The sequence below is a fragment of the Schistosoma mansoni genome, chromosome 3, assembly GCF_000237925.1.
Source record: "Schistosoma mansoni strain Puerto Rico chromosome 3, complete genome".
In the NCBI taxonomy this organism is placed as follows: domain Eukaryota; kingdom Metazoa; phylum Platyhelminthes; class Trematoda; order Strigeidida; family Schistosomatidae; genus Schistosoma; species Schistosoma mansoni.
Genome location: NC_031497.1, coordinates 25508281 through 25520218, shown reverse-complemented (window position 1 = coordinate 25520218; position 11938 = coordinate 25508281). Strand labels below are relative to the sequence as shown.

The 11938-nt window shown below is 37.9% G+C and overlaps 1 protein-coding gene across 1 annotated transcript in view; it reads right to left on the bottom strand.

The window, feature by feature from the left end:
• Positions 1 to 925: 925 nt before the first annotated feature.
• Smp_176980 (putative beta-arrestin 1) overlaps positions 926 to 11938 on the bottom strand; it is a gene marked incomplete at both ends in the record, with an annotated part of 17616 nt that continues 6603 nt past the window's right edge. Inside the window, 2 exons of the mRNA XM_018799771.1 lie at positions 926 to 1123; positions 4317 to 4589. Coding sequence (XP_018651527.1) covers positions 926 to 1123; positions 4317 to 4589 — 471 coding nt within the window. The remainder of the gene's footprint in view (positions 1124 to 4316; positions 4590 to 11938) is intronic.

Genomic DNA, 11938 nt, shown 5'->3' with positions numbered 1-11938 from the left:
CTACTCATTTGATGGAGAATCTTTGGAGGATGTGGAAACCTTTACATATCTGGGCAGCATCATTGATGAACACAATGGATCTAATGCAGATGTGAGGGCAAGGGACGGCAAAGCAAGAGCAGCATATTTACAACTGAAAAACATCTGGAACTTAAAAACAATCGTCAACCAACACCAAGATCAGAATTTTCAATGCAAATGTCAAGACAGTTCTACTATATGGGGCGGAGATGTGGAGAACTACAAAAGCCATCATCCAGAAGATACAAGTGTTTATGAACAGTTGTCTACGCAAGATACTTCGGATCCGTTGGCCAGACACTATCAGCAACAAAATACTGTGGGAGAGAACAAACCAGATTCCATCCAGGGGAGGGAGAAATCAGAAAGAAGTGCTGCAAGTGGATAGAGCACACATTGAGGAAATCACCTAACTGCATCACAAGACAAGCCCTCACATGGAATCCTGAAGGCCAAAGGAAAAGAGGAAGACTAAAGAACACATTATGCCGAGAAATTGGGACAGATATGAGAAGAATGAACAAAAACTGGATAGAACTAGAAAGGAAGGGGCAGGACAGAGTGTATTGGAGAATGCTGGTCCGTGGCTTTTGCTCAATTGGGATTAACAGGCGTAAGTAAGTAAGTAACTACTCATTTGCATAATAAATCTGTATTTTTGTTTGTAATTGTAAGATCACAATGAGTAGTATAGTTTTTTTCGTAAGAGTCAAGTGAATTACACAAACGACAAATAAAAGAAAAAAAACGTGTATGCGAATTAATACTGCTAATTGATTAATAATTAAGTAGTCAATAAATAATGACAGTTAATATTTATGGAGTAATGTATCAATAACAAATTCACAATGACTATTACTCTTTTATTGTTACCATGATCTTTTGAATACTATTGAAATATTACTTAGAAACTATCCATTCTCTCTGTTTCTTTGCTTATTTGATGTTGTTTTGTTGATGGTCGTTTAAATTTTTGAATGATTAAATTATCAGCTTCTTCAGCTTTGACAATATCTTGTTCTTGACGTGTATGACATAATACTATTGGTATTTCCATTTCAACATCACGTCCACCAAAACCAGTTACAGCTTTAATTCTTATCTATTTATTCATATGAAAATTAGTCAAAATTAAATATATATTAGTTATATAGAACAGAAATATGTATATAAAAGCTAGACCACCATGGAAAACCTGGAGGCACTGGATGGCTGTTTCGTCCTGTTATGGGACTCCTCGTCAGTGCGCACCCATGATTTCGCACTCGCAAAATTCGAAGCCAAGACCTACCAGTCTCGCGCCAGAGCACTTAACAGATATACCACTGGAGTTCTACTGAGAAGCAGTAACCAGTGGAGTTCAACCAGGTCTGTTGGGAGATATCAACTCACTGATGACATTGATGAATGGTTGCTCAATTTCGTGGATTGGTTGAAGTTAGACATTAACACCGTTGGATACCGGCCAGCTCAGTGGTCTATCGGTTAAGTGCTCTGGCGCGAGACTGATAGGTCTGGGTTCGGATCTCGTGAGTGCGGGATGGTGGATGTGCACTGCTGAGGAGTCCAATAATAGGACGAAACGGCCGTCCAGTGTTTCTAGGTTTTCCATGGTGATCTAGCTTCAATTGACTCATAATCTCAACTCTATAAAATTACTAAAATCTCCACCAAACCCCTTCTTATAATGTATATAAAAGGTTGGCAAAACTATAATTTGTGGACGAGTCAATCAGAAGCGTTTGACGGATTAGAAAGGTCAAAGCACCAATTTTAGTACCTGATACTCATGGACAATCGTTTCGCAGTGGATTTTTGAGAAAACGTGATAATTGAGAGGCTACAAAAAATGGAACTGCTAAGAAGTTATATTATTTGTGATTGTGATATTCAAATGAATTATGGACCTTGTGCATTAATGGTGTCTTTCGATATAATATGTGTTGGAGGAAGAAGTCTGATAGAATAGGGGTTTTCTTCGTTCAATCCAGATTGAGAATAAGGCAAATTATGACAACTGCAGAGAACTGAATAATAAAAGCACTAGTAATACTGGCTGCAACTGGGTACTACAATATATACGGATGATTGGAGAGCGTACAGATGCCTACATAAACGTAGTTATGTGCATCGTGTCGTTATCCACAAACGGCATTTTGTGGACACAACAACCGGAGTGTACACACAATATTAAGCTATATGGTCGAGGCTGAAAGAGTTTTTGCGACCCTATCATGGCTCCAGAGACCAAGTATTATGGATCCATAGGGATGAGTTTGTCTACCTTATGCATTATGATTTTAGAACCTTTGAACCTCTTTCTAACCTTGACAAGTTTTTGGACCATATAAAAGAAGTGTATCCACTTTAACTCTTTGGTTTTGTATAATCTATATTAACTCTATAGTGACTGTTTACTGATTGGGTAATATTTCTCAAGGTCATATTATATTCGTTCAAAGGTCGTCCATAAATTATAGTCTCACCAAAAGGTTTTCGCTGAAAGTCAAGTTTATCTATGTTTTGTCATATAACATGCGAATAATGATTAGGAATCAGGTACATTTTTGTTCACCACATATTAATCAGTTATAATATCGATGAACTAGAATATGTGAATATTGATTATCTGAGTTATTTGATCAACTCCACCTATAGCTCTTCTAGGGCTACTGCCGGTCCCAAACCCGGGTAAAAGAGGAGGGTTTGGCATGACGTAGAAAATAACCTTGCTAAAAAAAGGCTAACCAGAATTATTTGATCAATTAACTAGTTACGGTACTGAGCTTTTGATAGGAAAGCTATTTGACTAGATTCTATTTCATAGTCATTTATCGCAACAACATGGATGTAGACTTGAATGAACTCTTTTTTTTCATAATTATTAGCTTTATTCAATAGCTTTATTCAATATTATATTTTTTGTACAATATAGAATTCTCAGCACAAAGTACTTCAACAAGTTTCCGTTTCTTACTTCTTCGTCCTTCCTGACGATGAATATTGAGTGATCGCCAGTTAGAATGTAGCAGCCCAGTCAATCGACATCTGGATAATGTACATTCTTCTCTCTGCATATTGTCAGCAACCACGATATCTCTGATTAGGCCTTCTGTAACCTTTACAGCGAAAGGTCTTACACTTTTCAGAAACGCACCTGAATAGGTTGTGCGATTAATAGGCATAATGATTTATTAAAACAAACAAAATTAGATAACTTGTTGAAATATGTAGATGACAGGAACAGGTAGCCCAGATGTTTAAACAGGCCGCTATATAGTGAATCATTAAGTTCAAAAAACCTTTCGCCTTATAAGAACTGATATGGAGCCTAAACAGTGAGAGCTAACCACGGTGTGTTGTACGAACATAACTTTGTTCTTCCATTCGACTATTAATATGCCAAGCACATGCATTTGTTCCCTACCTCTCTGTATATACATATATATCCCAGAATAACGATTATTAGACTAATTGTTCCCTCGCCGCGAAATAAGTTGCTAACAAAACATCGCTTCCTAAACAACGAAAATACTGTTCGGAAAGGGTTTTGTAGAGATTTCAGTATTTTTATAGTTGAAAGCATGAGTCAATTGAAGCTAGACTATCAAAGAAAACCTGGAAGCACTGGACGGCAGTTTTCGTCCTATTGTGGGACTCCTCAGCAGTGAGCATCCACGATCTCATGCTTTCAACTATGAAAATACTGTTCGTTGTAAAAATATCTAGGTCAAAATCCTAGTCAATATAATTGCGATTAAGAGGTATAGGAACCGACTATAGTTAAGATATTGATTTATTGATAACCATTTTTGAATGAGGAGAATGTTATTCTTGAACTGAACTCAGACTGAACAACCCCTCCTTTTTCCACCTTAAAACACCTGGTATCCCGAAATTGATTAAGTCCATCAGTTTCAGGATGAGACTTCGGACAATTTATGAAAATAACAAGAACCTCATTCGTTTTCATTTAATAAGCTATTCCTTCAATTCAAACTTGATTTTGACATTGTCTGTCAAAGTTTCAGACTATACTAAATTACATATTAGTAGGGCATTATGATCTTGATGTAGGTTTGTTCTCTGAGCTGGATGGTTTAGTCGTGGAACTTTCATCATCCTTCTGAACGACATCATCAGCACAAACTTCGGGCATTATAATCGTAAACTAATATGAAGTCTCGAAAAGAGACTAAAAGCTATTCAATGAGTCTCAATTATGTCATCACTGGTTTCAACTGATGCCAATCCATAACAAATAAAACCTGGTAAACAAACAAACGATAACCTACCATATATTGAACAATAATTCCCATATTTTCTTTCTTTCTATAATCTTTTATTAATGTAGAACTAGCAAGATTTGTATCTTGATGTTTAAGTTTACCATCTAATGCAATAATTGTTTGTCCTCTTATCTCTTGTAATGATGGTCTTAATTGAAATATTTCATTCCATCCTGTTGTCTTTGCATCAATAGGAAAACCTTTTTCTGTATCAATATCAACAATATTACAATGGATTGTACGACGTTTGAATAATGTAATCTCAACATTTTGTATAACCTATATTAGTTAAAAACGAGAGCGTTAGTTAAAACACCGGGATAAACTTTACATTTATAAATATGATGAAATGACTCTTGAATTATATTTTACTGTATGAAGATAATTACTTTGATATGATCAGCTGAATTGTATCATGTCCTTGTCGTACATAATCCCTTTTAAGAAGATTCATCTTGGTAATTTCTTCCTCTCACTAAACGTGTTAATCTGAGATAGACATCTTAAGAATATCAAGGAACATCATGTAACTCTTTCGTCCTAGTTTCGGGTTGTAGAGATTGTTGAGATTCATGATTTCCAATACAATTCTTTAATCATGAGCACGAGACCTTTAAGCTTTATGCGAGAATTGATAAAGGATGGTTTCAAGGATTTCAAAGTTTATGCTTTAATTTACTATAACTCGTTAAAGAATATACTTGAAAAGTGCCCATAGATTTAAGTTTCTGGAATACAATGAGTAGTATCTGGCCTTTATTACCAATCTAATTACTTTGAGCAAATTTTAATCATAATTTAGTAAATTGATCTTGCACGACTACTTTTCTTTTGTTACTTACTTCTTTACTTATGCCTGTTACTCCCAATGGAGCATAATGGATCCCCGTTAACAGTCGCCTGTGTGCTGTCCGGCTAAATGGCTCCGTAAGAACTCGGAAGGATAGGGACACACGTCGTTGCCTTTTCGTCGTTTCTGCCTACGCTCCCACTGACTGCAGCCATGATGAAGTGAAAGATGACTTTTACAGAAAGCTCTCTGAACTTCTTTAGAAAGCTAAGTGCTCAGACATAGTAGTCGTAGCGGGTGACTTTAATGCCCAGGTAGGCAGCTTAAATCAAACAGAAAGACATTTAGGTGGGTGTTTTAGTATTCCGGCTCAACGAACCGATAATGGTGATCGTCTGTTGCAACTATGCTCAGACAATCGTTTATTTTTAGCAAGCACTAATTTTAAGCATAAGGAGAGACATCGTCTAACATGGCGACCACCTTCACCAAACCAACGATGGACTCAAATAGACCATATTGTCATCAGTCATCGTTGGAGAGGCTCAATAGAAGATTGTCGCTCGTATTGGGATACATGTTTAGACTCTGACCACGCTTTAATACGAGCGCGCATTTGTCTGCGCCTCAATGGACGCAGGAAAAGTACACTAAGAAGGCCCATTAGGATTGAACTGGAGGACGAGGAAGCCAAATGCGAATTCCAGAAACAACTGAGTTCACATCTAGGCAGTTCTCTAAACGAGACTAACCCAGATGCTGTTTGGAAAGACATACGAACAGCTGTGGAAACAGCAGTAACATCTATTAGTCATTTAAACCATAGGGCTCCAAAAAAACCAGTGGATTTCTTCTAAGTCTATTTCACTGATGGATTCGCGTAAACTCATCCCATCAGGCTCTGAACACGACGAAGAGCGTAAACAAATCAGATCTAGGTTAACTAAAAGTCTAAGGAACGATCGTGAGCAGTGGTGGGCAACGAAAGCAAAAGAGATGGAAAAGGCAGCGGCTGTAGGCAACACCAGGCAACTATTCAGACTAATAAAAGAAACCGGAATTAAGAAGTCAAGTGTAAGTGAGACAATCTCGGAAAAAGACGGAACCATTATCTGCTCTTAACCCAAACGTTTAGATCGATGGGCGGAACACTTTAAGGAGCAGTTTAGCTGGCCTTCAGCTACTGCACAACTACCCACTATTCCCAGAAAACCTGAATGGAACATTGAAGTAGGCCCCCTGACCCTACTTGAAGTTCAAAAGGCTATAAGTAATCTGAAACGAGGAAGAGCAGCTGGTCCAGATGGATTGGCTCCAGAGGTCTTTAAATATGGTGGTCCAATTTTAGCGATTAGGTTGACTAATATTCTGGCTAAAATCTGAGAGATGAACGTAATCCCATCTGACTGGTCACAATCACTGATTGTCCCAATATATAAAAAGGGGTCAAAATCATCCTGCGATAACCATAGAGGGATTAGTCTGACTAACATAGTATCTGAAATACTAGCCTCAATAATTATCAGGCGCCTAACTAAGACTCGTGAACTGCAAACACGAGAAAATCAGGCTGGCTTCAGACCTGGTCGTGGCTGTATCGACCACATATTCACCATTCGTCAAGTTTTAGAGCACAGACATACTTATCGGCGTCCGACAATGATAGTTTTTCTTGACTTGAAAGCAGCATTTGACTCTGTAGACCGAGAGGTTCTGTGGCAGTGTCTGTCATTAAAAGGTGTACCTGAGAAGTACATAAACTTTGTGAAGGCTCTTTACTCGAACACTACCAGTCGAGTGAGAGCTTATGGCGAACTGTCATATGATTTTACAACCTCAAGTGGTGTACGTCAAGGCTGTCCACTATCCCCATTTTTGTTTAATTTCATTATAGACCTGTTGCTGGAAATAACACTCTCGTCGACTGAATTTACAGGAATTGATCTCCTACCAGGGGGACCACTAATCGACTTAGAATACGCAGATGACATAGTCCTGTTTGGTGAAGACGCTGACAAAATGCAGAGTCTTCTGTTGGAACTCAGTAATAATGCCAGGATGTTTGGGATGCGTTTCTCCCGATCCAAATGTAAATTGTTACTCCAGGACTGACCTGCGTCAACACCTGAACTAAGGATAGGGAGTGAAGTAGTCGAACGCGTGGACAACTTCACTTATCTTGGAAGTCTGATCAGCCCTAATGGGTTGGTGTCTGACGAAATCTCAGCACGGATTCAAAAAGCTCGTTTGGCTTTTGCCAACTTACGTCACCTATGGCGAAGACGAGATATCCGTCTATCAATTAAGGGACGAGCATACTGCGCAGCAGTTCGCTCTGTTCTACTTTACGGCTGTGAAACATGGCCATTAAGAGTAGAAGATACTCGTAGGTTACTAGTATTTGACCACAGATGTCTTAGAAATATTGCTCGCATCTGCTGGGATAACCGGGTAAGTAATAGTGAGGTTAGACGCAGGGTATTAGGGAACGATGGTAAATCAGTTGATGAGGTGATGAATCTTCATCGACTGAGATGGTTGGACCATGTGTTACGTATGCCTGAACACCGATTACCACGACGCGCTATGATGACTAGTATTGGGGATGGTTGGAAGAGAGTTAGGGGCGGCCAAACCAAAACATGGCATCAGTGTTTGAAGTCACTAACTTCTAGCCTGAGCCGTGTTGGCAGATGCAGACTACTTTGTTGGGGTCCACGTGACTATCGTAACCAATGATTGGAGACTCTAGGTGACATGGCTCAGAATCGATCACAATGGTGTAGGTGTATACACTCTTTATGTTTCCTTAAACCTTGAGATTAAAATTGCTTCATAACTGTCTTTCTTCCTGTACTATATCCTTATATACAACCTTTCTTTATATACTACCACCACTAAATGAACTAGTTCTATGAATCCGGTGTTGATCTTTTTGTGCTAACGAGGTATGGCAACTTGGACCGATGCATATATGTGCCTGGTCCTACGTTGTAGCTGACTGACTGACTGACAATGGAGCATAGGCCGCCGACTTTTCTTTTATAAACTTCAATAAATTCTAAATTCACTTAGTATTGTTTGTTTGAATCTTCCCATTGATGTTTAGGATTGCAACTGGTCAGTCTCTAATTGACATATATGCATACTGTGCGTATTGCCTCGATATAGCCTTAATTCACAAACATTGTAGGCAAAGATGGATAGTGGCGTTGTCAGGACACAGTAGCTGAGTGGATAACGAGATGGTGTTTGAAGCGAAAGGCACTGGGTTCGAGTCCCAGAATGAACATAAACTGTGAGATGAAGGTACATCCTGCTACCTAGTCCCAAATAGGACGAAACGCGCTTCAAACTGGATTCCACTGCTAACCACTATCCATTTTTGCTTTCAATAAACTTTGTTATATTAATCAATAAAAGAAATTTTAGTCAAAAGAATCTTCTTTTCAATGATATCACTTACTAAAATTCTACAATCATAATCATAGTGAATTACCAAATATATATAATGGTCTATTGAAGAAAATAAAGAAAGAATTCCATAATAAGATTTTTGGGAAATTCAATTGCTAAACGGTTGTCATGACTCACGCTTTAAACTATGAAATATACTAAATCTCCATAAAAACCCCTTCTGATAATTAATATAATCATATGCTCACTAGTGACTTCGAGAAGTATATCCAGGAGCTCTAGTGAGAAGCAGTGACCAGTGGAGTTCAAAACCACGTCTGTTGTGAGATAGGAACTCACTGAAGACAATTGGTGAACGGTTGCTCAAACTTCGTGGATTGGTTGAGTTAGACATTAACACCATTAGATGACAGCTCAGTGGTCTATCAGTTAAGTGCTCTGGCGCGAGACTGATAGGTCCTGGGTTCGAATCTCGCTCGCGAGGCGGAATCGTGGATGCATACTGCTGATGAGTCCCATAATAGGACGAAACGGTCGTCCAGTGTTTCCAGGTTTTCCATGGTGGTCTAGCTTCAATTGACTCACGCTTTAAACTATGAAATATACTAAATCTCCACAAAACCCCTTCTGATAATTAAATTAACGAAAAACTATATAATGAAATCAAATGTATGATAGATTATTGTTCACTTAGCAACTATATACAAAAGGTAAGCAAGGAGTGAAAAATCTATGAATGGCTTCTTCATCCCAACATGCGACTGCTAAACATTGATCAGTTTCGAGAAGAAGTTTCCGGAGTTTTAGTAAGAAGCCATGACCATTGAAGCAAAATTGTCCTGAGTGTGAGGAAGGTACCCACCGGCGACAATGTAAGATGATTACACAATATTGTAGAATGGCTGAAGCTAGAATTGCACACTATTGGGACCCGGTTCATCGGTATAAAGGTCAACGTTTGCGTCCAAGACCGAATACTCTAGTTCGATTCGGGCTCGTGGATGTTTACTTTTGAGAAGTTTCATATTAAGATGAAACGGTAGTTCAGTAATTTCAGGTTTACGATGGTTATCTATCTTATATTGGTTAGTGATCTCAGTTGAATTCAACAATCTCCATAAACTCATACTGATGTTGTTTGCAAATTTGGTTCATAAGTTTATCATTTTCCCACATTGATTACGTAATAATAAAGATGAAAAGTAATTAATGTTATATCCCGACAAGAATAATGCATGGTAACTGTTGGGATCTATTTATGGACTAATGTTATATATATATATATATATATATATATATATATATATATATTAAGTAACTAGATTTGGTCCACCAGGTTGTTTGGTACCTGAGTGGTTGCGCGACAGGATTGGGCTGTACTGTTCGGATTGTAGCGTTGAAGCCTATATAGTGTCTGGTTCTCCTATAGGGCGGGATTGAGCTGTACTGCTTGGGCTAAGCCTGGTCAGTGTCTGGCTCTCCTGTTAAACAGGATTGAGCTGTACTGTTTGGGTTGCCGCGTGAAAGTCTGGATGGTGTCTGGTTTTCCTGAAAACCAGTGCATGATTACCCTGGCCCATAAGGGTATAGTATATAACTGTAACTGTGAAGTAACTAGATTATGAATATCTGTATTCCTCTTATTATAAGCTTCATTTTGACCTATAGGCTATTATTATTATTATACGATTCACTATTCTTAATTTATAGTCAGTTTATTAGTTACAGTATGTTTAAAATAAGTGATTCACACAGTGGACGCTGTTATTAGTGTTCTGGACTCAACAGGCAAGGCTAGTAGGACAAAGGACCAATAAGCACCCTAGGTTGTTCATGCTGATTGAACATCATTGGTTTGGCACAGTGTTAAGATTATATAAGTCGTATTGCGATTGGCGAATAAATCATGTGATAAATAACCGGGTTTAAAAGTCACAACAAATTGGCAACGGGGGGTTTTGCGAAAAAAAAAACAAGTTTTCTATTACAATCCAGTTTGTACTGTGTTTCCAGATATCCTCTCATATACATAACGAACATTAAAAGAATTCAACTGACGTACACATTCAAAAACTTTAATAGATCTACTCTCTTTAACCTGACCAACAAATGAACTTCGAATTTACCCATTCATTTCTATTGACAGTAATCAAGAGATTAATAATTCTAAATGCTCACATTCTTTTCTGAAAAAGTACTTCAGTTTCAATAGAAAACGGATCCTTATCGTCTCTAAACTGAACTGTGTATGTAAAATAGATTATGTTGACTGTGATACTTCTAATACCGAAAAGTCGTTTCGGAAATCTTGGCTCGTACCAAGGAACATCTAAGTTACACAAAAGAAACCTTCTAAGAATCCCATAAAACTTAAAAATCTACAAATCGGTCAGCAATAACGATACGTACTATTTTTAACAATCACTAGGTCTATATTTAAAGTATTGAAATCAAATAAAGACAAGTAGTAGACGTTTTCCTTTAATTATCAAACCCCAGTATGCTCAGTAGGAAGAATGATCTACTTGTAAAATCATGTTGAACCGTTTATTCAGACATCTACATCTAGGTCTATTCAGTTATCATATCATGAACATATCTGCTTATTCAACTTTACATATACTGAAAGACACATACATCAACACAATTATTCATCATACAGAATCATCTACACTGGAATCAGATGGTAGTTGGAAGTAGTTGACAGGAAACCATGGACCTAGGTTTCGTGCTATTTGGCACTCGTCATCAAGATGTACATGTAATCTTGAGGGAACTGATGGTTCCTGACGGATTCGATCGCGTGTCACCCGACTTCACAGTCAGAGACGTTACTACTGGGCTCTCTGGGCTGCAACTGACCTTTTGTAAGACTGAGAAGCATTTGCAATGTCAATTCACTTATACTAGGGGCCAAAATGCAACTTGGTCGATAGGATTCGATCTACACTAAGAAGGACCTAACACACATGACATTGATCATCCCCACTCAGTGATGAATCAATTGTAAATAGACTGGAATCACATGACATCAACTTGATTAAACCTATTTTAATAGTACCAAATATTCTGTTTTATTTATTAGTACCCCTTGAGTATATAGTAATTTCAATAGTTGAGATCATGAGACGTTTGGACTGAATTCCATCACTAGCCACGAAGTCAACTGCATAAAAACTTATAGTTGAATGATAATCCACCCAGGATGCACAGATGACAATATCTATTGATCGATTGGAGATAGTAATGCCAAGACACATTGAAAATTACATAGGATAGAATTATCATTACATATGGTTGTACTTTATGGTAATACCATGTTTGTAACCATGTCTCTTTTTTATGACCATGTCGAATCATATACTATATTGTAGGATATAACGTCTATTGAAGTGTCAATTTACAACAAACCATTAGTAGC